The 26,360-nt window shown below is 44.1% G+C and overlaps 3 protein-coding genes across 4 annotated transcripts; all 3 read right to left on the minus strand.

The window, feature by feature from the left end:
- Positions 1–883: 883 nt before the first annotated feature.
- On the minus strand, positions 884–16,183 carry epg5 (ectopic P-granules autophagy protein 5 homolog (C. elegans)). The gene is made up of 45 exons (XM_011615886.2): positions 15,525–16,183; positions 14,772–15,389; positions 14,116–14,376; positions 13,118–13,316; positions 12,727–12,863; positions 12,530–12,637; positions 12,376–12,443; positions 12,177–12,285; positions 11,853–11,967; positions 11,630–11,780; positions 11,395–11,550; positions 11,164–11,321; positions 10,848–10,999; positions 10,579–10,719; positions 10,293–10,454; positions 10,091–10,213; positions 9,742–10,004; positions 9,506–9,646; positions 9,277–9,421; positions 8,952–9,149; positions 8,692–8,799; positions 8,496–8,618; positions 8,184–8,350; positions 7,873–8,103; positions 7,652–7,775; positions 7,376–7,520; positions 7,115–7,286; positions 6,876–7,038; positions 6,652–6,794; positions 6,410–6,566; positions 6,099–6,293; positions 5,795–6,008; positions 5,470–5,657; positions 5,184–5,391; positions 5,040–5,115; positions 4,859–4,962; positions 4,611–4,786; positions 4,028–4,246; positions 3,730–3,939; positions 3,101–3,245; positions 2,782–3,024; positions 2,429–2,642; positions 2,059–2,277; positions 1,858–1,972; positions 884–1,775 (listed from the first exon to the last, which is right to left on the minus strand). Exons 1-45 carry the CDS (start codon positions 15,576–15,578, stop codon positions 1,593–1,595), a joined length of 7,701 nt encoding a protein of 2,566 aa, XP_011614188.2. The 5' UTR covers positions 15,579–16,183; the 3' UTR covers positions 884–1,592.
- Positions 16,184–16,394: 211 nt separating this feature from the next.
- LOC101075992 (protein limb expression 1) lies at positions 16,395–19,754 on the minus strand. Of its 2 annotated transcripts, none has more exons than XM_003975146.3 (6): positions 19,530–19,754; positions 19,022–19,227; positions 18,579–18,719; positions 18,410–18,505; positions 17,661–17,738; positions 16,395–17,579 (listed from the first exon to the last, which is right to left on the minus strand). In XM_003975146.3, the coding sequence occupies exons 1-6, from the start codon at positions 19,609–19,611 to the stop codon at positions 17,121–17,123; spliced, it is 1,062 nt and encodes a 353-aa protein (XP_003975195.2). In that variant the 5' UTR covers positions 19,612–19,754; the 3' UTR covers positions 16,395–17,120. The 2 variants fall into 2 exon arrangements, with proteins under 2 accessions (XP_003975195.2, XP_029686176.1); XM_029830316.1 differs by lacking the exon at positions 19,530–19,754 and adding an exon at positions 19,312–19,490.
- An 874-nt stretch (positions 19,755–20,628) lies between these two features.
- riok2 (RIO kinase 2 (yeast)) lies at positions 20,629–23,864 on the minus strand. Its single transcript, XM_003975046.3, has 10 exons — positions 23,672–23,864; positions 23,196–23,334; positions 23,006–23,122; positions 22,704–22,879; positions 22,531–22,619; positions 22,261–22,452; positions 22,078–22,170; positions 21,500–21,937; positions 21,323–21,422; positions 20,629–21,025 (listed from the first exon to the last, which is right to left on the minus strand). Exons 1-10 carry the CDS (start codon positions 23,735–23,737, stop codon positions 20,864–20,866), a joined length of 1,572 nt encoding a protein of 523 aa, XP_003975095.2. The 5' UTR covers positions 23,738–23,864; the 3' UTR covers positions 20,629–20,863.
- Between the last annotated feature and the right edge of the window lie 2,496 nt (positions 23,865–26,360).

The following is a 26,360-nucleotide window of genomic DNA, read 5'->3' on the forward strand; positions in this document are numbered from 1 at the left end:
CAGTTGTGTTCCGCCTCAGGGTCCGAGATGGCGGGAGAAGGGAAGGTTGATTGGGTGACAGACGGGACGGTGTGTGTGTGTGTGCGGGGTTCAGAAAATAAACCAGACATTGTTGGTGCTTAGGCGTGAGGAACAGGCAGGCAGTCACGTCTGCGAGCGTCTCCCGCCGCCTCCTCTCGAACAGGCGGAACATTTCGTTCTTTCCTCCTCTCTCGCTTCTATCCGTCCGGTAACCATAGAGACCACCGTTACCTTAAGTGAGGTTGTCTCCCAGATGGACGAGGTGTCAAATGAGGATAATGGGTTTGTGTTACGTGAGCACACTATTGTTGCAGCTTCAAACTTCCACCCTTCCTTCCCTCAAGTCCATGAAAAAACTGTCACACACACACAAACACACACAATGAATAACACACAGGTGACAACTGCTTGTCATAACAGGCTTTAAGTTCAGTTTGACCCTCTGCAACATCATGTATGAAGAATGTGAGGGTTTGTATTTCTTTAGCTCTCATGTTTCGACCTGTCCTGCAATCAGAGGCGCCGCGGGTTCGACGCTGGGCGGAAATGGTCAACTCCAGCTGGGAGACATTTAGCTCCTTCTATTGAACAAAGTCTCTTGCTATGTTCTGTACTCCAGCAGAGCCCCCATTCCTGATCACTGAGAGAAGGGGTTTGACATTTAAGCCTCAGAACAGAGGCAACAGCTTCAGGCTGCAGGTTATTACTGTGATGGCACAGAGCAACTCGAGTAATCAACCAGCGGCCATAAAATCAAACCCACAAACTATATTGAATCGTGTTGTTCGGATTAGTGGTGGGTTTTACAGTTCTGGTAACATCAACCACACTGGAGTACACATGACTTTATAAGGAAGCCAAGTGATGCGGCCCATTGCATGTGGTATTTAGCCGGGCCTCTAGTGCCTGTTTATTTTCCAACGGCAGCTTCTGAGTCAAAACAGTGACGGATGGAACAAGCACGCAGGCGAAAATATGCAAAACAAAAAAGCTGAACAAATGATAATACACATCTTTGGCGGAAAGAAGGAGAGCACTTAAGGCTGGACATAAAAATAATACTTGCAGTTGTTGTTCTATTAGGCAGCCTGTGTGTTACTCTAAAAATCAACTTGGATTTCATGTTGTAACTATCCCGTACGGCAGCAAAGCACGTTTTTTTGGTTTTTATTTTCTCTATGGACCCTTCAAATCTTACTTTTCATACTGATATTGATTGATATAATTTGAGCATCAATAAATATGTGCAACATCCTCTTCATTTGAGAATCAAACCAAAAAGGCAACTGACATGAAAAAACACAAAGGCAAAGACTTTTGAGATGAGAAGAGAGTCAAATGTCACCACAGATCAGCCTATTTTATAGACACTTGCTAACAAATCCCGTATTTTCACCCCAACCATCATTGCTCACACAATCCACACCGCTGATAATAAAAAGGTAAAAACGATTCACCACTGGCAAAAGAATTGTGCTCCAGCAAGATTGTTTTTTTGTGTGCATAAAGTTATTTTCTGGGTCACTGAAGGCAGACATCCTCTGATCTCCAGTCGAACAAGTAAAGTCGCATTAATGAATAATGTGCAGGTATCTGAGGTCGGGGTACAGGAGATTGGCCAACAAGGCCAGCAGTCGGGGTCCATCTCTGAGACAGTGTCCTGGGTACCGGATGAACTGGGCCGCTTTAGTCACAGACTCCTCGAACTCGGCGTACTGCTTGCTGCTGGCCATGGCCTCCAGCATCCCCAAGGTCTGCAACAAAGAGCGGTTATTTTTAGATAATAATTGCAGGCTATAAACTGGAGAGACCTTATTTGCAGATATTGTTACATACTTGCTGTGCTTTTGCGGAGAGCTGCAAGTCACTGGTGGGCTGGAGTCTAATCTCCTTCTCTGATGGAACCTGAATGGACAGGAATGCTGCCAGACTGCGCACAACCACCCTGAAACTGCACATATACCAAACATACGTTAATTAGTGGTTGAGCTGTCAACATCGCCCCCTATATCACATAAGCTTTCCGATCTAATGTACCTATTAGAAACGGGAGACCTCTTTCCCAGGCCTATGGCTCCCAGTAGCCCCGAGTTCAGTCTTTCTTCTCCCAGTTGCAGCAGCCTGGTTTCCAGCTTCTGTAGGCCCATGACGACTCCTGAAACTTCAGTCTGGCCCGACTGTGGCTGCAGCTGCTCTGCTGACAAATTCAGCGCCTTGTGCCACCACAGAAACAGTTTGGCTTCATCACCTGGACCGCTGGACACCCAAAAACCCCACAAATAGTCACAATACAGCCACACACCGTAGACACCAACATGCTTACTGGATGTAGCGTGGTAGACTGTATGATGAGAGAATGATTACACCAAAGTAATGAAGCCAAGTAAAGAGACAAGGAGGTTCCAACCTGGGAAAGACCTGATTGGTCCATGTGTTGATCAGGGCCAGGATTCTTCTCTCATTGGCTGCTGTGTATTCAGTGTTGAGGCGCTGCAGAATGAAGGCATAGAGCGTCAAGAAGCTGCCTCCCGACTGGCTTTCCGACAGGAAGTCCTCCACGGTGAGCTCGGGCACCTGCAACGACGCCAACACAGGCCCCCAACCTAAAGACTCCTGCTCAACTGAAATAAAAAGAGACATAAAAACACCCCACTTACATGTTTCAGTCAAAAATAACTGAACGCAACGTTTGTTCTATAGAAGAATTAAGAAAAAGATTGATATTGTTCTGTTTGAATAAACGGAGGCTAACAAAGCTACCGTGGTCGAAGTACGCTGTGATGCATGCCTCCATGATGCGCGTCATATGCCGCACTGAAGCAAGGCAGCGGGAGCAAGCTGTGAGGAGAGGCAGGATTGGAAAGCCTCTCCCCTTCCGATCCAGCCAGGTAATAACATGGGCAGCAAGTGCCTCTCCAGTGGAGACCCCGACGCCATTCAATAGTGCCAGAGTGTCGCTGAACAGGCCGCAGAACGCCATGTGCCTCCGCTCCAGTTCAGTCTCTGCGGAGGAAGAACGCCGGAACCATTAAAAGTCGAGCATAGAGGCGTTGCCGTGATGGTGGGCGAGGTAAATCACCTGGCGGGTTGAAGGTGACGATCCCCTCCAGCAGCGTCTCCAGCTGAGCCTCCAGACTGTTGAGGCTGATGTTGCCTCCCTGTTCCAGAGTCACCAAAGACTGGACGCACCAGCGCACCAACGCTCCAGCCTTCAGAGTCTCTTCCTGTCCAAAGCAAAGTAGCAAATCAGGTTTGATTCAGGCATTTCTAAAATACTGCACAACTTTGTCGTGATCTCACAATGCACAGGAAAAGGTTTCCTCAAATTGAAAGACATTACTTCATTAAAGGCTATTTTTGAGAATGACATAGTAGCAGAAAATATAATGTGGCATCACAGACTGGTTCTGTTTATTATACAGCCCAACTATCTTAAAACTGAAACACTCTCGTCATCTCCTCTAGGATATATATATTGGCTGAGTACTAAAGAACCAGGAAATAACACTAAATTGTTTAATCCCACGTGTACACATGAGGTAACCACTAAGAGCTCTTGCACGTGCAGATGCTGTGTCTGTGTATTTCCCGGCCTACAAAATAATCACAGCTGGGAGATGTTAATGTTAATGTTCTGCTGAAATCTAAAAGGGACATTAATAAACCTGTGATCTGACTTGCAAAAGAAGCAGCACTGCGTTTTCTCACTGTGTTTGGAACTTCATTAGCGCTGTGTTGAAGCCCAGCAGCGCAACGCAGCACTTTCAGAAGCAGCTGAGGTGCAGAATCACCAGCGAGCAACAAAGACGCGGGATAGTGGGTGCTGACATAGCCCAGAATGCCCTGGTAGGAGGTTAAGTCCACTTGGTAGCAGGGAAGAGAAGTGGACTGGACCAAAAGACTGAATAGAGGGGAGTCCTGGAGGTTGAGGAGGAATAAAAAGTCATCACTAATCAATGAATGAAAACAAAAGGATGAATCCCAGATTCAGGAATTGTGGACTTACCTTTTGACTCAGCATTTGTTCCTCCTTGGCTAGAAAGACAAGCATGTACAGAAGGTAGACCAACATCCTGTGTGACTCATTGTGGGTGTCTGGTGGAGCTGGACATGCTGCTGACACGGGAGTTGCTCGAAAGTGGTCACTCAGCACGCTGAGCCAGTTAACCTCACATAACACCTCTCCCAGATAGAGAAAACAGCTTTTGGGACTTCCTCTCTCCACCTGGAGACACGGGACAAGTCATCTCATGTAATCACACTTAGTAACAGATCTCCATTTGCTTGTCACAAATAAATATATAACCCGTTCTTCTTGCTTAACGTCCCCTCACTTGCCAGTTCAGTTAGCATACAAGGATACAAAAAGTTCAGATATTTTATGTTTCTTGTATCCATCTGGGTGTAGAGGAGACAGTTTACTTCCAGGAATAGGATGTTGGGACTTTTTGTACAGGAAGCTGAGCTAATAATAGAAACTGGCAGGCAGGGATCCAAGCTTCAAATCAACAGGCTCGCCTGGGCGCTGCATGTCTAGACCAGTGTGCAGTGCTGGGGGTGCCAGGGTTTAAGGTGATGCAGGGCCTCACTTTGAAAAGCTGCTCCATTAGCAGAGTGTCGGGGTGCAGGTGCCTCCAGGGCAGGCTGCGGAGGTGTGTGTGGTACAGGTATAGGAGGTACTCGGGCGTTCGTGGAGCGGTGCAGCTCTCACAGTACTGCATCAAACACAGCCACAGCACACCTCTCTGACCAGGCAGCAGACGTTCTGCAACACACGAGCACAGTTCAAACCCCAGCAGCGCTTATATGAAGCCGGAGGCGCTGGCCTCACCCCCACCTCTGAATTTGTGATGCAGCGTTTCAGTGAGTTGAGCGTACAGGCTGACCAGCTCCCCTGCTGCGCTCGCTTCAGTCTCCAGCCACGGGTAACACTTCAGGTCACTGAAACAGACTCTTCCCCTCATAAACAAGCCTGTCAACCGTGATCACGCTAGCATCTGCTGCTCAAAGTTGCTTACCTGCTATCGCTGGTGTCCAGAGGAAAGATCCAGGGTTTAAATAATCTCACAATCTTGCTGTGGAGGTCGTGTAGAGCTGCGATGAAATAATAGCTCCATCAGTTGAACTAACTTTCGTCATCAAACATGAGGTGTTGCCCGTACCCTTAGTTATTTTGCTGCTGCCCACAGACTCCCTGGCACAGCTGCTGAGCTGCACGTTAATCAGACGGCCGATTAAATGCTCCCAAAGGGAAACCACCTCGTTCACGTACGGAGTCCAGGCCGAGTACAGGCCGAAGCTGCGAAGCTCTGGATTACCAAGACGACTCCGGAGAAAGTAATCACTCAGCCAATCAATGGTCTCATCCACCTGTTAGCAACATATAACAGTACTTCAGAATTAAACCTTTTAATTAGAGAGAATATGTGTTTGAGGTTAGGTGATTACTTGTTGAGGGGAGAGACTGATGGGGGATCTGTAAGGAGGAACAAAGGGTCCGACTGCACATCCCGTGACATCAGAGACGGAATGTGTCTGTTCAGCTTTGATCTTGGTTTGATGGGTGGGTGGTAAACACCCAAGCACTTGTAGGGTCACCTTCCAGCACTCTGGACTCAGTAACTGGTTTGATGAACCTGAGGATGTTAGAATACTTGGTTAAAACACTCACAAGTGATGAGCACAAGATAAATATATTTGATAAGTATGAAAGATGAGACCTATACCCCCCACCCAAACACACACACACACACACACACACACACAAACATACTTGTCATTAGGAGACGTAGGCAATCACTGTAATGGTCAGGAAAGTGGTAGCGTAAAAGGCCCGTCCAGTGTTTTGTAAACAGGTGAAAAGGTATAAGAAGTTCAGGCTCGGGGTCTTGACCGCAGACACAGAGAGCTCCGTGAACCAACTCCAGCAAACGCGTTCTCTCCGAAAACACGGGGTGAGTTTCATTCAACCACTGTGACAAATCAAACTATAAGGACAGAGAGATGCCATTACTGAACTGGGTAGTCAAATTCTGTTAGTTCATTATATATACTTGGCTGTATGAGTCCTCTCTCACCTTTGTAAGCAGTAGGAATACAACATCAGCACTGCTGAGGTCTAAAGACATCACTATATCTTGATAAAGGAAGACAAGCTGACTGGGTGCAGCATTGGGAGTGAAGAAGGGAGCCACGAGTGGACAAAGGCGTCTTTGATCCAGGATGGTCCTCAGGACACGGCTGCATTCATCAGCATTGCCCTGTATGAACACCTTGGTACAAAATATGAAAGTAGTAGAAATGTAAGAAAACTGCTATGTGCACTTTACTGCCTAAAACGGGGTTGACGACACAGTGAGGACCAAAATATACATTTGCATGTGTGTACCTGGCCGAGAATCTCCACACACGAAGAGAGGTACTGGCGGGTTGGGGGATGTCTCAAAGTGTCCTCACAAACATAAGCAACGATTAAGTGGAAGGCTGTCACACCAACATGCTGCGCTACTGGGGATCTCTGCGCCTTGTACATATTCACCAGGGTACTATGTAGAAAGCAAATGTTTTGGTCAAAATGGTCGATTTTTAATTCATTTTGACACATTGCGTAATGTTTATACTGATACTGACGTGATAAAGTTTTCTGTGTGGACAGCAGCCTGGGCCAGGCTTTGTGGTGGGGGAGCCACTGCGTCTGTTTGGAGCTTCTTAATGTCCCGACACAGTGATGTTATCTGAGTCTGCACGGCCTCCTGCCTCTGGACCCGCTCACACTAGAAAAACACGGATCGAAGACAGAAAGGACATTATGACAAGCACAGTCAGGGACTATATTTCGCTTTTCTCTGGCATACAGTGACACTGATGTTTGCTGCTCCCTGGCATGGCTGTCCTCCTTTCCCTTTACATTCCAGAGCCATTGTGACCTGTTCTGATTGGTTCTTATATAGCAGTGGAAGGCTTTCCAGCAACTCCTGCTCTAGTGCCACCTGCTGGGCTTCGCGTGCCACTGCAATCCTAGAAAACAAAGCATTAGATACATTTTAGTGCATGTATAAATAGACTGTCTGCAGCTGATGATATAGACATATACCTAGCCTGCTCCTGGAGGATACTGAGGTCTGTCTGTATTAGATCAGTAGCGGCTTTAGAGTCAGTGAGGCACACAGAAGGGATTTCAGCAACAGGAGCCTTTTGCTTTTGCAGCTCTGGAGCAGGATGAGGTACTGGATGGTTCTGCAGGTTGGAGAGGATGCGGTCCTTTGCTGCACACCACAGTATACACTAGATGTCAATAAAGCAGTAACAAAAAAGAAACCTCTATACAGATTTCAGATCTGTTGTGTTTCCTTACCATTGGTCCGGTTGGTTTTCTCAGTGAGATCCAAGTTTTTAGGCTGTAAAAAAGCCGGTTCACTCCGCACTTTTTCCCACAGTGACAAAACCTCTTTCACATCATACAGCAGTCGCTCCTGATCCATAAATTCCAGCCATAGTTCCTAAAGTAAAACATGGCAAAAAAAAATGTAATTGTGTGGGCTCCATGTTGTTCAAATGTTGAGTTTATCAAATTAATGCAAATATGAATGAAAATAGAAAATGAAAATAGAAAAATGAAATAGAAACCCACTTGCTGTCGCTGCATGACCTGTGCCAGCCTGTGGGGATCATACTCAGGAGGAAGAGAGGGAAGGTACACTTCCTGCTTTTGCAGAATCTCATCATCCAACCACAAAGCAAATACACCAAACAACCTGTAGACATCAGTCAGGTGAGTACTGAGATATGTTTAACCCACAATAAAGGCTGATGCTGTCTGTCAGGAAGGAGAATACAGTGTGTTAAAGATACCTGACCAACTCTGTGTGCAGCTGTGGAGAAGTCAAATAAGGCTGGAGTGGATTGTCAGGACTTCCCTGGCTGTCTGATGAAGGTGCATGTGGCAGAGGTACCCTGAGAGCCTGGCTGGCAGCATGGTGGAAGTTAGACACCTCCTGTATTCGCTGTCTGAGGTCTCTGAGTAGAGCAGCCTGAGAAGAGGCTTGGAAAAACCTTCGGCCAATACATCCACCTGCAGCCAGCCTAATGGACAACACACGTGCTGATGTGGTGACATGAAATCATTTCTTTTGACCATTATCAGAAATACCAAGTGTACATACCCATATTCAGGTCCTGGCTGTCTGAGATAGAGCTGTAAGAACTTCTGCCAAACCAGGGGAAGCAGGGGGTGATCAAGAGGTGTGGCTAAAGCCTGACAAGCCCAGCGATACACCTGCATCCTCAGCAGAGATGGTGCTACTGGCAATTTCAGCTTCTGCTGTGCCTTCTAACTCACACACAAACAAAATGTTAACACTAAATGCAGTACATAGGATCATGAACGATACAATTCCACAATAAGATGTATTAATCTGCTCTTTGAACTACCTTTACCACCATGAATTAATAGAGTAAGGAATTTTTCTGTATACCTTTAAAGCTTGGTCTGGAGAAATGTTTGTGTCCGAGAGGAGCTCATTTTCTACACAACGTCTCAGCTGAGACTCATCCTCAAACACGCCCTCCATATTCATCACCAGCCAAGCGAACCAAACCTACAGACGTGACATTTACAAAACCGTTTATTAAAATATTTGGATGCAAAGCTGATGCTTTGAGAGCACGTACCTCTGCACTGAGGGATGGGCCCTCGATAAATGAGGGTGTGGCATTTCCAGCAATCCAGTCAACCAGAGAGGAGAGCAGACCCCGATCTCCATGATAACCTAAGGCATTCTACATGGAAATTGAAATCAATACAAAATCTTTATTAGCTCTCTAAAATTTTCCAAGCAGTGGAGGGACCTGTTTGCATTTAAAAGTGAAACCTATAAGATAAGATATGATTGCTAAATTATTATTAAAATCTGATAAGACTGTGTGAAAACCTTGTGTTCATGGTAGAGAAGTCTCTGCACACATTCTTCTTGGTGGTGTTGGAATGCAGCACAGCAGAGCTGATCCATGAGGAACAGGACTGTTTTGTCCCTGAACCAGAAGTTCTGCTGAATCAAAATCCTGACCCAAAACTCCAGGACAGCTGCCACGCCAACTCGACTGGGAAGAGAGCTCTCCACAACGTGATTCTGGAAAATCCCAATTTTTCATTGGTTACTGCTTTGAAGAATAAAAACGTTTTCTCAAAAGTTTAAATAGGGTTATTTATTGTGGTAAATAAGGCGTTGACAAAAAGTTCAGTTCAAAGTGGCACACCTGAATGACGCTATTCAGCAGTCGAATATTGTCTCCATAGGTGGCTCCTGTGAGGAGCGGTGCCACCCGATGAGTGACTTGCTGTGTCACACCTTGAGGACACACACTGTCATACTGCAAAAACAGCTGGATGCAACTTACAAACCTGGAACGATCAAGAGTTGGAGACATTGCCCATGCTATAATTAACCTTTCTTGTATACATCCTTTGTTTAGGTTTCTGTCTTACTGAGAGTTGTTGAGCAGGTAGAAGCTGAGAGGGTACGTTGGTGGGAGAATGTTGTCCAAAAGGTGCACAGCAGCTTTCAGGTGGCGCGACTGAATCAGGCTCTTCAACAAGTCAACACCATCCGAGCAAAAGTGCTCAAGACTAGAAAATTATAGAGGAATTAAATTCACAGATTAACTTAATTTGAATTTTATACATGTGATCAACTGTAATTAACAGTGTGTGAGAGTACAAACCTATGGCCCACTGTTGTCATGGCGATAGACAAGTAACACCCAATCGGAATGCCTGCTTTTACAGCCCTGATGACAGAGTGCATGCTGGGAGAGTGTGTAAGCTCTTGAGGGGGGTTAGATGTTAAAGCAGGGACTGACCAGGCCCCTTTGGGGTTCTGGGCATTGGCGTGAAGCTTTAACCTTAGCAACAGTTGCCACGCCCATTGGTTAAAGGATGCTTCAGGTGATACACCCAAACGAAGGACACTGGCAAGGTAGGACACCTGAAGGACAAAGAACATTGGTGAAACAGGGATAAGATATGTCAAAAGAAGATGAGGCAGCTGGAAGCAAAGAGTGTGCTTGGTACCTGTTTGAGTCCCTCTGATATGAGGCCACTGTAGGGTTTGTCAGTAAGGTACTTCTGATAGGCTTCAGCCACCAGCAGCGCTACTTCACTGTGGAGTGATGGAGACAAGGCCAAGGAGCCATCCTGCAGGAGACACAAGACATCTTTAACAGGAAATGGATGACAACACTGAAGACATCTGAACTAAAGCATTTATAATCACCTGAGTGTAACCCCAGTTCAGGCCCTCGAGTATGACACAAGCCAGGCGGTTCTCCACCGCAGCCAGGGGGTGCTGCAGCAACCAGGCTCCGATCACACAGATCTCCTCATGTGTCGGCCTCCACAAACTGAGAGGAAGCTCTTTGCATAAGTACAGAGCCACCTACCAAACACACAGGTGCACATTTCTTTATGATTGAGATATCAATTTTTAAAAAGCGGCACTCTCCATTCACAATAACTTTGTAAACATGTAGGTTGAGTTTTAAAGGAATAATAAAACCAACCATTCCTACTGTCTTTATAGTCTCCCTCAGTCTTTCCAAGAGCACAGAGATAATGTAGGGATGAACTGTTGCAATGGATGCCAGCAGCTCTCGCCCCACTTTCGAATAAGTTTCTCTTGTAGACACACTGACATAAGACACCTGAAACATAGAGGTGGCAAAAACAATATAATAATATAATAATAATACCCCATATTTGTTAACTTGTGGAGCAAGGTGATGAAAACCGTGCCCTCATCGGGTTGACCCAAACCAATACCCCGGCGTACCTGGTAAATCAGCAAACTTATGGTTGCGATGAATGAGGGGTCAGAGTGCCGAGTGGGCGTGGCCATTTGTGCTAGGGCGGTGAGTAGGGAGATGCCATCGGAGCTGTTCACTTCACACAGCCAGTGCTCGAACCTCTGCTGGTGCTGGGGGTCTGTAGCAAGTACACAAGTCTAGATGAGACCGAAAACCTTTAGACTGCTGTGGTTGGTTTTAAATTATTTTTAATGTTCTGTTATTTTTGAACCTTAGCAAAAATTCCAGGCATGTTTTCAGACGACAGGTAAGACAATTTCAGTATAAGTCGGGCATTGATACCTCTAAGGCCCATCATGCAGGAGTGCGTATCACATGTGTTGCTCAGAGTTTCCAGCTCAGCTGTCTCTGCACACTGCATGACATAAAGCACCTTCCACAGCATGGAGCTGGACAGAGTTCCATATGGCATCTCAGACATAAACAACCAAATGCCCAACCTGTGAGAGGACCACAAATCATTCATAGTGAAATCACTTTTTATCAAAATAGAAACTAGGGCTGATTTCTTACCTTTTGTTTCGGAGCACGTGCAAAACAGCTCTGAGAAAGAAATAATCGTACTCCAGCTGTAGTTTTTCCAAAGACAGGGAGTGTAAGCCGCTTACGTCAGCACCAGTTAAGCTCACATACTCAGCCCAGTGATCGCTGACATAGCACACTGTCATTCTAGGGAAGAATATGCTTTGATTATTCATGTCGTGCTCCGTATACTGGATTTGACAGTATGTATTGTCAGTGTACTAGCCTTATCATGCGCCCAATCCGTTTCACTAGCTGTCTGTAGCGTGCCCTGTTATAGGCTTGTAGTCCAAGAGCCAGAACTTCAATCAGTGACGATGCAAAACCAAAAACACGCATCATCTTCTGACTGGAGCCTGTCTGTGCCTCATACCCACCTGCAGGGACAGGGACAACCATTTAGGCTTATTAGTATTGACACATGTATGCATAGTGAGTAAATCACCTACCCCTCGTGTTAATCCCCAACATGTGTGAATACAGCTGCTGGAATGGGAACTGGGTTAACAGAGAGATCAGATCCTCCTCACAGAGCAATAACCAGCTACTCTCTGGGTCTTCATCCTAAACAGACATCAAGAAGGTAAGAGCTTCAATTGGTCTTTTTTTATCCACATAAAAGTGGACAAAAACAATTACATATAACAAGCAAGTTCTTCAGTTTAGTATTTGACACCCTTTATTCATCTTTTGGATCGAAATATCTAAATTTGGTTATTATCCAGGCTATTAAGTTTAAGGTTAAAATGCATCCATTGCCTTGCTACACATACTTCCTCTCCCCCTTCGTCCACTAGCGTCCAGTTGCCAGATCCAGGTCCAGAAGCTGTTGAGCTCTGGCTCTCGCATGGTTTCAGATGTCCCAATAACTCGGCACGGTGTCTTAGAAAAAACAGACAGACGCTTTTTAGACAGCAGAAACCATATTTTTGCAATTTAAGGAAAACCTATTTATTGGAATCACACAGTCACCTGACAGGAGACATTAAGATGGTAAGAGCCTGCATGAATTGCTGTACTCCGCAGCTGGTCCCCCAAACCTGGATCGGAGACAAAGATTTTCAATAAAACTCTTCACGATTATTTACATGACAACAGTCGCTGGCAGCCAGCGTTCCTATCTGACCTGGAGGAAGTGTGCGGCCCACTTGCCAACTCCGGCAGGACAGCACAGAAGATGGCAGAGGAGGAAGAGACGCTCATCTGATCCTCCACTGTGCAGGAGGACGGCCACCTGCAACCACAGAGTAAATAAAAATCTAAAATACGATGACCTATGGAAAGCAGAGTAAGCAAAGTGCGATAGTGAACATGTGGATTTACCAATCTTTCAAGCCAGTGATGGACATCTGTTTGAAACTGTGTGTCATCCAGGACTCTGCGAGTGAAGCTGAAGAGGACGCTGATGGCCTCCTTCAGGGGCTGGAGGGAACAAGGCTGTGTTTGGCTGCCAGAGTAATCTGATGCCCAAAGTAAGCAATGCTTTAAATTTCACGTGTTTCTTACTCAGCATTCCTGAATTAAAGGTTCATAATTATTGGATGTAACAGTTAATGAAGTAATGCATCACAGTACTCCGGTAATTATCTCTCCTAATTAATCAATCGTATTGACTAATTTCACAAATTCGCTTTGCTCAAGAAAATATTATTAAGTGTTTTCCGTATCAAAAACATGACAGCCACACCAAGGCAAGAATTCAAAAGTCCATCACCTTTGAGTAAATGATACAGGTATGACTCCACTTGCAGCCGAGACAGCTGAGCAGTATAAGCATGCAGCGCCACCTTCTGATGGAGCAGCTCACTGCGGGCTTCAAACAGCTTCCTCAGCTCAGTCAGTACTCCCTCACTGAAGTCTGCCTGCTGGAAGCGGTGGTAGCCACACACCTTAGACTGATCTGCACATACACCCTGTATTGATGAGACACATGCATAGATAACTGACATGAACCACTGGTTAAATGCTTAATCTGCAGACCATAAATAGTGTAGAATCAGTCAAAAGTCTGGATACACCTTCTCATTCAGTGACTTTTATTTCTGTTCTATCAAAACTATGAAGGAACACATGTAGAATCACATATAAAGTTATAAATAAACCAAAATATGCTTAATATCTTAGATGGTTTGACTTTGATGTAATTTTTGCACAAATTAGGCCGGATTCACGCTGTCTCCTCTGAGGATTTTGAGATGTGTCTGCTACCTATACTCTGTGAAGTGCTGCTGTGGGCTGTAATCTGAGGCGCTTAAGGTGAACCTGGACTCCTCTTTACTTTGCTGAGTGCCAAAATATGGGTAATAATAGTAATGACAGGGCTGATAACTGTGGATCAACCCTTCTCATGCACAGTGCAAGTGATGGTCCTAAAACACAATAAGAAGGCAAAATTTCCAGAAATTAACTTATGACAAGGCAAAACTGTTATTTGAAACCAATTCCAGGTGAATTCCTCACTAAGCTGATGCAAGAATGTGCAAAGCTGTCATGAAAGCAAAAAAACAACTACTTTGAAAAATCTAAATTTGAACAATATTTGACACCATTTTGTTCACTGTGAGGTCCCATGTGTGTTGCCTCACAGTTTTGATGCCTTTATTATGAATCTACAATGTAGAAGGTGACAGAGATGAAGATAAAGTCCACACATTGAGAAGGTGTGTGCAAACTTTTAACTTGGTGTAGCTTCTGTTTTGGTCAAACCCCCACCTGAAGTGTAAGCTGTTCCTCCCTGAAGCTCCAGAGGCGATTCTGCGTGCTCTTGCATTCAGAGGACTGTGTATGAAGCTGTGTGTGTGACTGGGTTAGCTGTCTACGACAGCGCCAGTAGTTTTGCAGCAGTTCGGTCAGTTCGTGGTTTTCCTGCCGCGCTAAAGCGTAGAACTGTGTCGCACAAACCTCGACACTTTCAAACCAGGTCCGTAAACCACCGGCGGGCTCCCAGATGCTCAGCTGCTCTGGGGTGAACGGCTGTAGATGGTAACATTAATATGGGACAGAATAAGCTAGACGTGAGTAAAGAAGCATAGGCTAAGTTTCAGTTTGAGACCACCGTGACTAACTTTCACAAAAATGTAAATGTCCATGTCAGTCATCTGATCTCAAATTGAACAGAGCATCTTTTTATAAGAGAGGACAGGCAGATGCAGTCCTAAAAACTACAATTCTAAGGTTAGCTTGCGTAAGTAACTTCACAAAATTGGGATAATTAAAACACATGTACTGCAATTTCCGATTTTATTTCAAATCCCCTGTGGTGTTTTGTAGAACCAAAAGGTTATTTTACACACAAATAGTGCCTAACTAATTCATGTGTTGACTATACCAGTAAAAGGCTGTTGTCATTAATCACTAGTTAAAGTTACCTGCATTTCTGGAGCAGTCTTGGGTAATTGGGGGTAGAGTTTAGACCTTGAAATTTCAGCTACAGACTCCAGCTGCAAACTCGGAGGTGAGGATTCCTGTTCTGGAAGTGATAATACTGCAGGTTCCCACTCTGGGTTTTTCACATTTGCGTCACATAGATGAATCTCAGAGCTCTCCTCCAGTGTTGCAAGACAAGGATACAGCGCAGGGGCCGTAGGTGCATTTGGGATCTGAAACTGAACCAGATTCCAACGCTGTGTGTCTTTTACTAGGTTGGTGGTCTCATCTGTAGCTTTGTGCTCCTCGTCCTGTCTCGCCGCTCCTTCATCTCTGCTTGATTCTGTCAAATCACCTGGGTTGGGTTTAGTCTGCTTTGACTGTAAAGCTACATTTGACAGTGATGCGGCTAACGTATGTGATGACGAGGCTTCCAGTTCCTCAGAAAGCTCATCTGATGGATGTGTTGTAGTCTCAAGTTGGGCATCGGGCTCGTGTCTCTCCTCTTCTGGGCTCTGATATGGTGAACTTAGAGGGATTTCAGTGAACTCCGAGGAGGTGGCATCATCCGGGGCGGCTGGAGGAGCGGTGGATCTTGAGTTAACCTCCGCTGGCTTTCGCTGAAACCATTTAACAGACAAGATCGATTATATATGGTTTAAGCACGTGTCATGCTATACAATTCTGAAATCCTGATGAATGCAAAAAGCATCAGATGCTAGTTTTCTAGGTAAACGACTGTTGGGTTGACTAACCTTTGATTTTACGACGGGTTTTGCCTTTGTTTTCTTCGGTCGAACTGCCTCCATGATGATCAATGACGGTCCCACCAGCTTTTTACACAGCTTGAATCATCTCGACAAGCAATCCGACCGTGTCAACTGGTATAAACGATGCAGATGAGCTGAAAACGAGCAGCTCACATGCGTAAACCAGTTGTGTTTAAGCAATAATCAATAGCTGGAGCAGTCCGAGAGGTGGATCGGGGGTCAACAGCGAGGCTGTGGTTTCAAGATAAACACGGTGCAAACTAAAAACTCTCGTAAGGTCTGTGGAGATAAAACACTGGCAATATCCGAGACAAAAACAAGCATGTCCTTAACGTCATTACATCCAAAGGAGAATTTTCTGGAAAAAACAACCACTCCTTCCTGATAAAAGTCCAGTTGGCGACATATCAGAAGGCGAGCTAGGCTAAAGGAACGCGTAGCTCTTGATACGCGACGGTCTATTTTCCTCTTTAAATGTCTTCTGAGAGCCAGTGGACAATCTTCTATGTACTGTGTTTCCAAAACATTACAAACGCGATTTCACTGTCCAAGAAAGCGACGCGACGGAGCAGCTCACTAGCTGTCATTCGGTTTGTTTATTAGAGGAACTCAGGGACGCGATCTTGGTCCACGTGACCACTCCACCTCTCTACGGGAAGCCAGGGAGTCCAAACTACTGTCACACTTCAAAGATGGCGCTTCTAATGTAATCTCGTTACAATTTATGTGTACGTAAATTACAACTTTTTATATTTTTTTTTAGAGCTTCTATTAATGTTATATGCATGTTTATTACATTATTGATGTAACACTTGCAATAGCAGTCACCTTTGAGCATTTTGGTTTTTGCTTTTGTTATGTTTATTAAGTTTCAAAGATGAAATAAAAGGAATTCACAGGGGAGGAATGTCTATATATTACAAGCAGCATAAGCACACATTACAATTTTGGTTTTAGTCTTTCCCTTTAAAGAGTGAAAACTGTCATGACCATTACTATTCAAAAAAAGAGGAGTGTATTTGATCACAGAGAGCAAAATGCAGTTATAATTGCTGTCTCTTTGCAGTTGATCAGACCAGCCATTTTTAACACTACACAAAAGAGGAAGGAAAAAAATGTTACTTTATACATATCAGCAAAACATTTGTTTTTTATGCGCAACTTTTTACTACAAGTCCTCATGCAGATCTCAGTTTCTTCTAGATGTAGACTAAATTTGTAGTTAGATTTACAGCTCTACAATTCTAAGAAAGATGATATATATTCAGTATTTTTCAAATAAGACAAACATTTTATAAGAAGAGAATGACAAAAACCATAACAAAATAAATGAATAAAGTAAAAAAAACAAACAGATTTGATGAAACCCCTCGTTAAATTGTGTAAATAGTGTTATTAATGTTATTCCTTGTAAATGACGCAAATACAGACCTGTCTTTAAATCTTATTTCTCTATGGACAAGCATTAATGGGATTAGATGACTCTTAAAATCCTGTGAAGGCAGAACATGAAGAGCTTTTAGCCAATTCACAGACACCAGAAGCAATTTTCATAATTCATTTTTAATTTTCGGCTTCAGTCTATTTTTCTAAAAGTACAAAGGTCTGCTCTGTGTACACTGGGGGACTCCCCGAAGGTCTGTGCTTGTCAGAGGTTTGAAAGAGTGTTTCCCTTGAGTTTTTACGGAGGGTCGATGAAAGACTGCAGGGTGGGGTTACCTGGACTGCTGTGTCCTGGTGATACAGTCTGTGTAAAGGTAGCTGTTCTTGTTGGTCTGTGGGAACTGGTGTTTGGCTGAATGCATCAGGCATGTGGTGAATATAGGTCTGACTGAGAGCCAGGCTCAGGATGTCAGTTTTTTCCTTGTAGAAGCGCAACTCGATGCCTCGTCGCCGTGCCAGCACCAGTTCCCTCTGCGCCACCTGCAGTTCTTCTCCGAGTCGGCCAGGTGATCTCTGCTCACGTCCGAGCCAGTCCAGAGCCAAGCTGCTGCGCATGTGCTCATCTAACCCTCGCTGAGAGTAATAGCTGATCACACTCTGATGGAGGAGACAGGCAATAATCAATTGTCACAGTGAGGCTTAATCAAAGGCACAAATCAGATTTGGTGAACTCTTTACCTGACGGGAATATTGTCGTTTTCTCAAAGCTTTCAGAGTCCCGTTCCAGTGCAACAACTGAAATACAGTCATCATCTCCTAAAAGCAGGAGACAGAGAGAAAGAGGAGAGGTCCTAAAAGAGAGACTTAGATAATAAAGGTCAACATCCATCTCTGCTGGTGTGACGATGGAAACATATTCTGTTGACATTGGTGAAACACACACAAGTGATGTTTGGTTTGGGCAGGAATTATAGCGTAGTGTTTACCCACCAGGTAGGCTTTACCCCGATTTATACGGCACTATGTGGCTGAAGAGCTGCCACGTGTTAAGAGCTGTGGCATTATGGGTTTACAAAAACAGTCGAATGATACTGATGTACTGCTACAGAAATGGAAAATGTAACACGTAGTTTGGGGCGATGTTGTACATGGTCTACCTAATATATAGGGATATTTTGCCCGTCCACCAAACTCTGACATCTCCAGCATTGACTGCATGGGGAAAGTGAAACAATTATATACAATATTGACTTTTTAATAACACTTCTCTCTAGGTCCTTGTGAGAGTAAAGTGGCATGTTAATAATCAAAGGTATAACAGTGAGGACTGATCACGGTTAGATTGTTTAAAACATTTTAAATGCTGTGCAACTGAAGATATTTTGTGAATCACAAGGTGCACCTTCTTTGTCACATGCGTCACACTTTCAGTGACTCCTGTGACAAAAGAAAGAAAAGCTTTCTGCGAAACAAATGCCATGTTTTACCTGAAACTCCAGCATGGTTCTCCCAATGTAGGAGTGGAGTAACAAACTGTAGGTTCCTAAACTGGTACTGGAGTCGCACACATCTTCCACCGAGACCTTTACAAACGACAACGAGCATAAAAAGCATTCCTCCTCATCTGCATTATAATGAGCAGTGTGCTGCACTCACAGCACAGTGGGTGGCCGCCTGCTGCAAACTCTGAGTGATGAACTGAGCGTCGATGCATCGACACGGCAGCTCGTTCACGAGGGAGTTCATCAGAGCCACGCGGGCCGCGTCCCGCCGAGCCTCAGCTTGACTGTCACACACCTGCAGATGCGATGAATGAGGGGTGAGAGGAAAAGGGTGAGAAAAGGCGCCACTTACAACAGAAGCGCTCAGATATTATTTGCGTGACGCTAGAGCTGATTCGAACACACATCCTTAGTTCTGTTTCAGCGATTTCACACTTGATTAAAGCTACAGGATCAAAGCTAAAAGCAGCAGTGTGATTAAAACATTTGAGGCATCCAATCACATGCCTTCTTTGAGCTGGGGGCTGTTTTTTGAGTCACAATGAGCCCATTCACTGGAATTGTGAGGTTTGAACAACACATATGTGTCAAACAAACCTTATAGTTCCCGAAACAGCTTCCGCCAGGCAGGGTAACATAACAGACGTATGGGGGGCCCGGGGTTGGGGCGGACTCATACAAAATCAGGCTCTCCGCACGGACGTCCCCGTCTCCAAGCGACCCATTGGAATCACCAGAGGAACCCTTTGAGCGCTGCACCTGCTTCTGCCCCCAGTAATGATGGAGCATGGCCACCACATTCACTGTGCACATTAGAAATAAAACACAACTATACTGAACGCACATGGTGGAGTTACTCATTGACAGGAATAAAGATTATAGCCAACCATTTGAGCTTGAGCTGATCTCCAAACAGGTAAACATGGACTTCCTTTATCTTTGTGTGCCAACTCAAATGCAACTAAGGCTTTAACAGCACTATAAAAGTAAGGTGAACACCTTCTACACCCCTGGCCCCACTCGTAAGATGGTAAGACCGGTTACCCACTCTGCAAAAGGTCAGAAACACAGTGCAACAATTGGAATTTGATGTCGGTTTACTCACAGTCTTTGGTGCTGCTATCAGTCTCAGTCTGCAACAGGTATGACATGATGCTCTCCTCTCCTTTCACTTCCTCTTTACTCATATTATTCACACTGCAGTCCACTGTTTTCCCCCACTCAAATTGTCCATCAAAATATCATTCATGATCCTGGACATAAGCAAAAGCCACCATCATCAAAACTCTGAATGGGAACCTCGTCAGTTACAACCTCAAAATCTGAAAGCCACTCCTCATCTCTGTCTCCACCTACTTAACTCCTCCTCCTTTTGCATCAACATCTCACCAGGCTTTGGCTTTTGAAGTGGACCACCTTTGTCACCCTTGCTGCCAATTAGCTTACGAGGCCCCTTCCACCCACCCACACCCACCCACCCACACACACACACACACACACACACACACACACACACACAGAGGTGCAGAGCTGGAATGCCGAGTCCCTCCCCTCTGGCTGTGCAGCTGGCTAATCCTTGAACACATTTTGACAGTTAAAGACCTGACCCAAGTAAGCAAGTTGAACTGGACGGCACAATTCACCTTCATCAGTGAGGAAAATGAGACCCTTTCATTTGAAGTTGTGTGATACATTGTGAAATGCTCACCATGTGGCGATTTTTGTGTGTGTTTTTTAAAAAATGCAGTGTCGTGGGCAAATGGGGGCGGGACATTTCACACTAATTTGAAGCCACAGAGCTCAGGGCCTGAGCTCCATTCACACTTCAACATGAATAGCTATTGTTCATGTCTGAATTCATCTACTCTTTCAAAGCTTCTTACATAGAAATGAACAAAAATCTGATAGCATTTTTAACCAAATTTCTGTGCTGTGAAACAAAACTACTTTGACTTCCAGTATCTCTGCACATTGGAAGCACCGGTGTACCCCGGTGTGTACATCCTTCCACATTTGTGTCCATCATTAGATTTTTGACTGGTTGCTAGGGGAATGGGGGTGGCAACCCATTGAAATTATAAGAGTCAAAGAACTGAAATTCCTTGAGACTGTATAAATTAACATCACACACACTTTTTTCTGAACAACACATGCAGACCTCCAATCAATGGGAAATATGAGATGATAATAAAGATGCTGCTGTGTTATGCTTGAAATCAGTTTTATTACTGATGGTGACATAATTGTATTACCTTTTATAAGGTTTCAGAAGTTTAAATTGTCCATATTTACATTAAAGAAATGTTGGATTCAAGCTCTCGATGAATCTTTCCACCAAAACTCATAAATGTCCAGAGAGAAGAATTAGGCAACTTTCCAGTAAATGGTGATCAAACAGGAGACACGTTGTCCTAATATTGTTTGTCCCTGAAGTTTCTTTCATCCCCAGAAGGAGGCGCTCTCCACGCTAGACTTGATCGTGCTCTGGTTCTCTCTCCTGGATTTCGTCACCAAGTTGGCTTCTCCTTTCTGCAGGCGTCTTCTCTGTGCTGCCTTCTGCTGTTTGGTGAGCTGCCTGCGTACCTTCTGACGCACCACATCCTGCAGGAAACACAGAAACGACAACAGACGAAGGCAAATGCTGTCAGTCACACGACAGACACGACAGACAGCAACAGAACGTAGCCTTGCAGCTTCAGCTACAGACCAACTGTTCTTAAGCAAATTTTGACACCTTGAGGACAATGTTGAGTCACACATACAGATGGCACATGTGATAACACATTTGTCCTGTTGTACGCTGCTACCTGAACTGACTTGTGTGTTTATATTTTAACAGTCTCTTGCTATAAGCCTGTCTCTTCTATAGCTGTATTGAATAACAAACTGATTTATTACCGGTGGTATGGTGGAACAGCTCCCCACACTGCCCATTGTGGCCTCACTGTCTGTCCGCATCCTCCTGTGTTCTGCTACGTGCAGAAGGCTGCTTGAGTCTCTGCAAGAGACAAATCATATAGGAAAGTCTGTGAGCTTGAGTCAAAAAAAGCTGAATTATAGTAGGAATTTCCATACCTGAATGGCTTAAAGTCTTTATTGGAGGTAGACAGGTCAAACAACTCTGGACACTCATCCTCTGCCTCTTTAAACTCTTCATCATGACCGTTGTCTGCCTCATCATCACTTCCAGTAGGTGCTATCCCAGGTTCCTCTTCATCACCTTCACTCTCCTCGTCCTCATCCTGCGTGCGTGTGTGCGAGTCACTGACTTTCAGACCTTCCAACTCCAGAATTGCAGCCTTATATTCTTCTATGTCTAAGCTCTCTTCATCTTCTTTTTCTCCCTTCTCCTCTCTCAAATGTTTGTCCAGCTCCTCATCTTCATCTTCATCATCATCATCGTCATCCTCTTCTTCTCCATCAGGTCCAGCTGGATGTAGCAACGCTCCATCTCTCTCCAGATCTTTGGTGAAACCGCTGGCTGAGACTTCAACGTCGAGAGAGTAAGATCGTCTATGAAAACAAACAACAACCTTTTACATCATCAACTTTTAGATCAATTTTCACAACTTGCAACAGAGGTATATAAAAGTATTCTTTGACAATGTAAACAGTAAGACAGAATTTCTTAGGGCTGAATTATAAAAACTTACCTGATGTCCTTGAACGTTGGAAACAGTTCACTCTCGTAATTGAATCGCCTGGCAAAGAAATCTCGGATACATTTGACATCTCTGTCAAAATACCTAGGAAGGATATTTTGAAAAAAGACAACCGATAACATGACTGAATGGATGGTTTTGGCCCTCATTCATTATTAAAAATGAGACACCAACCATTCCGCATTAGGATGTGAAGTGGACACCATCTGTGGGAAGTCGATCATCGTTATGTGGTCCTGGTTGTCCATCATTAGGTTGAACTCATTAAAGTCTCCGTGGATTAAGCCATGATTAGCTAGTTTGACTATAAGATCCATGAATTCACTGTAAAGAGCTGATGGGTCCTGCAGTTCATGCACTTGACACCTGAGGGATGGAGAGAATCCACTGTGACTGTGGACAGAAACCAAGAGCAGAATGTGTCACATTCAGTTGTTCACATACAGCGGATATCCATTGATTAGCTCCATCACCACAGCATGTCTGTTATAGTCCACAGGTTTGGGAACAGGAAAGCCTTGATCGTACAAAGCCTGGAAAAAGAAAAGAGAACAGTCAAATCTGCACCAGCCTGAAGTCTTCCTGCGAGACACACCTCATCCGATTGGTGTTTGTACCTTCATGTAGGCAAACTCCTTCGTGGCAGAAAGACGAGAAAGGTAGAGCCAGGACATGTTCTTCCGGTGTTTGTGATAATCTCTCTTGTTCTTCAGATTTCTGAAGGAGGTGCGACCCAATCTGTGAAGTTTCAGAGCATACTGCTCCCCATCTGGACTTGCAACAATATAGATGTCTGCAGGAGGTAAACACAGGTCTCCTTTTTAAAAACAATGCGTTGTTGAGGTTTTCAAAGCAGCACAGAAATCGGTACTTTATAACTTAACTGCAGAGTACAAATTAGATCCGTGTGCTTTCTCACCTGACTCTTTACCAACCCCCATCTGGTTCCCAACAGAAATAATGACTTCTCTTGAGCACAAGGTCTTCAGAGCTAAGTAGTCATACCCTCCGTAATTCAGCCTGTAACCCTGCACCGCTGAAATAATCATAAATATTAGGAAAACATCTCCAAAACAAACCCTCAAAAGAACAACTAAAATGATTCTTACTCTTGGTGCGTTCATAGGCCACAAGTTTATGTTTGACGAGCTCTCTGAGGACTTTGTTGCAGCCACCATGTCTGAGGCTAGCGATGGAGGACAGAAGACTCACCGGAACAATCTCATGGTTCTTCATCCCCATTTCAACCTATGAAGTTTTGGGTAGAGTCGTAGAAGAACAGTGTGAGCATAAGCATGCCAAGTGAAAAACAGTTTACAGAAACAGATTGACGATATCAATACTAATGAACTACAGTGCGATTGAAAACACAGTGATGACACCATTACAAGCTTACTGTGTTAGCATGACAAATATATTCAACGGAAGCAAAAACCTCTACCATAACAGATGAAATTACATCAGTTACTACATTGTCTGTCATAAAAAAACATGATTCTAGACTAGTAATTGAGAGTGGCGAACTACCATAGCAAAGGCTAACTGCAGTGGTGACTCTTAGCTTAGCTACTTAGTCGCTACTTACTGCTGTCAGGACCCGAAAGTCATCACGAGATAAATATCGCAGCACAACGACATTCAGTTTTCCCATCTTTTAACCGCAGCACAACCTCTGACGGTGGATTTTAGGACAATAATCAGCCCTCAGATTTAGACGTCTGCACCACTGTAAACACACGTGCAAGCCGGAAGTTCTGTCGACAGAGAAGAACGTCACTGCAGTTTAACGTCGGCGTTAAATGACATCATCAGGGCACGACATCACCCTTTGTGTTTTGCGTTGGAAATCTTGGATGGATAATTTTAGCAAAAAAACAAACTTAAAACATCTTGATAAATAAAAAAAAGCAACAATTTGCGGCTCTATAGACTACATAATGAGATTCCTAGATTGGTAACAGCAACTTTCCCAGATGCAAATTTAGTTACTGAATAATTCATCATAATATTTGATTGCTATTCTGTGTAGCTGATCTTTATTCCTTGTGTGTTGAATTAATTTAGGAAATTATGCACTTGTAGATAAAAATGAAGACAAAAAGACTTAACAAATACAAAAATTATTCAAAGCCTTCAGTCAAGAGACACTGTGTGCGTGTGCGTGCATCCGTGCATGAGCGAAATTAAAGAGATTTACTTGCAGTTTTTTTGTTGCCATAGCAGCTGGATTTTGTGCATTCCGTGAACAGGAAGGTGTGTGTTTTCAGGACTGCCCTGTGACAGACACCACACTGTTCTGCTATACACGCGCGTGCACACGCACACCGGGCTTTCCACATGTTCAGGTTATGTTGACATAGTGGAATTCTTTCACTGGTTTATTTAACATTCTGTGGTTCAGAAAGTGCCTGTGTCCAAACAGAGGCCTGGCAACTTAGCTATGTGACTCTCTGTGTGTGTGTGGGTGTGTGTGTGTGGGGTCTCGATTACTCTGATCTATCTATCTATCTATCTATCTATCTATCTATCTATCTATCTATCTATCTATCTATCTATCTATCTATCTATCTATCTATCTATCTATCTATCTATCTATCTATCTATCTATCTATCTATCTATCTATCTATCTATCTATCTATCTATCTATTGCATCTTTAATAACAACTGCAGAGTTCGTGACACTGAACGCATTTTAACGTATAGATAGCTATGAACTCTTAATTGTGGTGATTCAGCTTACTTTCTGTCATCCACTCACTGGGCAAAAGCTTTCAAAAGGAAACTGGTGCTATTTTATTTCATACGCTAGGTGGTGCTATAACACCACCAGAATGCGAAAAGATGTAAAGAACAACTTTTGTCCCAAATAGTGGATTAACAGCTCCATCCATGCGACTTGACAGTGATGTTACTCCAATATCTGTATCTGGTTGGAGCGACAGCAGAATACAAACTGATGGGGAGAACACGCAGCCTAACATCAGATGGCGGTGCCATGCTCCATATGTGACACATACAGCATGTTGATTAGACTTAACTATTTTTTGACAATAAGAATTTTATCCTATGGAGATGTGCAGCCAAGCTGTAGCAATACATTGGGAAATTAAACAGTTTTTAAAGAAATAGACCAGAGGCACAATAAATGTAGTATTATACAGCAAATTGACTGCACATAACAGTTAATGTAATAAAATACAAACTGTGATTTTCATTAGGTTATCAAGCCATTCCACGAGCCAATCCTTCACATTAAGTGCTTTAATTGTGCTTTTACTCCAGCGTGACTTTGGATTTATATTTAATGGTCTTGGATGAGTATTTCTCAATGATAAATCTACTGCAGTCAGGATGATATAGAGTCGGGAGGCAACATTTCTTCTTAAACAGTGCAGGACAGACAGACGGACGCAATTGCTTGGTTCAGTGAGCCTGGGCAAGCACAGGAAGGGGGGGGGGGGGCAGAGAGAGAGAGAGAGAGCAAGATGGGGAGTGTTGAGGGAGAGTGTTGACCACCTGTGTGAGGAATTAGCTGGAACATGGCTGAACAGCCTCATGCACGCACAGTGAGATTGTGTCTTCTGTCTGCGCGTGCGTGTGTGTGTGTGTTTCTTCTTTTGCTACGCTTCAACAGAAAGCAGCTTTCTTTCCAGCCTTCAAACCCTCACCTCTGCTTTCCAACAATTTCACCTTTTTCTCCTTCTGTGCAGGTTTGGCTGCGTAAAATCGAACCCATCTTTTTAATAACCGACCAGTATAACCACAGACGGTGCACTGTTCTAAATGTGATGACCCATTCCATTTTCTTTATGGTGAGGGCCTCAACAGGCCCAGCAGGATCCTTTGATTAGAAATTAATGAGCCTTTTCTTGTGCAGGATGAAAGTGTGCGCCAGATAGGTCAACGTGATGAAAGGACCTTTGCACCACTGAAGTGAAGTACACATATGCATCAAAGCAAACAACGTCTCCCCCTATTATTTCATTCTCATCGAAATTGAAATAAGATATGAAAACGGGTTGAATTATGCATAAAACTCCGATAGAGGCCCCGCTCACAAATATGTGACGTGGTTATAAATCTCAGATGTTACAATACGTAGGAAACACCAAGTTCTCACGTGATTCTTTTAATGCTTGAAGTCAGCATAAGGCAGCCGTAAAAAGAAAGAAAAATGTAAATATATGGCACAAACATGTCGGCACTTCAGTAAGGGACAGGAGAAAGCCCCATGCCATAAGGTCTCAACTTCTATGGAAATATTATGAGAAAA

The sequence above is a fragment of the Takifugu rubripes genome, chromosome 21 (assembly GCF_901000725.2).
Source record: "Takifugu rubripes chromosome 21, fTakRub1.2, whole genome shotgun sequence".
NCBI lineage: Eukaryota > Metazoa > Chordata > Actinopteri > Tetraodontiformes > Tetraodontidae > Takifugu > Takifugu rubripes.

Coding starts and splice junctions, on each gene's coding strand:
- riok2 (XM_003975046.3), bottom strand. CDS start 23,737: ATGGGAAAACTGAATGTCGTTGTGCTGCGATATTTATCTCGTGATGAC. Junction 22,620..22,703: donor AGGAGTTTGCCTACATGAAG/GTACAAACACCA, acceptor TTCTTTTTCCAG/GCTTTGTACGATCAAGGCTT. Junction 21,026..21,322: donor GCTGTTCCACCATACCACCG/GTAATAAATCAG, acceptor TGTTTCCTGCAG/GATGTGGTGCGTCAGAAGGT.
- LOC101075992 (XM_003975146.3), bottom strand. CDS start 19,611: ATGAGTAAAGAGGAAGTGAAAGGAGAGGAGAGCATCATGTCATACCTG. Junction 17,739..18,409: donor GAACCATGCTGGAGTTTCAG/GTAAAACATGGC, acceptor TCCTGCTTTTAG/GAGATGATGACTGTATTTCA. Junction 17,580..17,660: donor AACGACAATATTCCCGTCAG/GTAAAGAGTTCA, acceptor CTCCTCCATCAG/AGTGTGATCAGCTATTACTC.
- epg5 (XM_011615886.2), bottom strand. CDS start 15,578: ATGGAGGCAGTTCGACCGAAGAAAACAAAGGCAAAACCCGTCGTAAAA. Junction 12,638..12,726: donor ATCACTGGCTTGAAAGATTG/GTAAATCCACAT, acceptor CTGTGGTTGCAG/GTGGCCGTCCTCCTGCACAG. Junction 11,322..11,394: donor CACGTGCTCCGAAACAAAAG/GTAAGAAATCAG, acceptor GTCCTCTCACAG/GTTGGGCATTTGGTTGTTTA.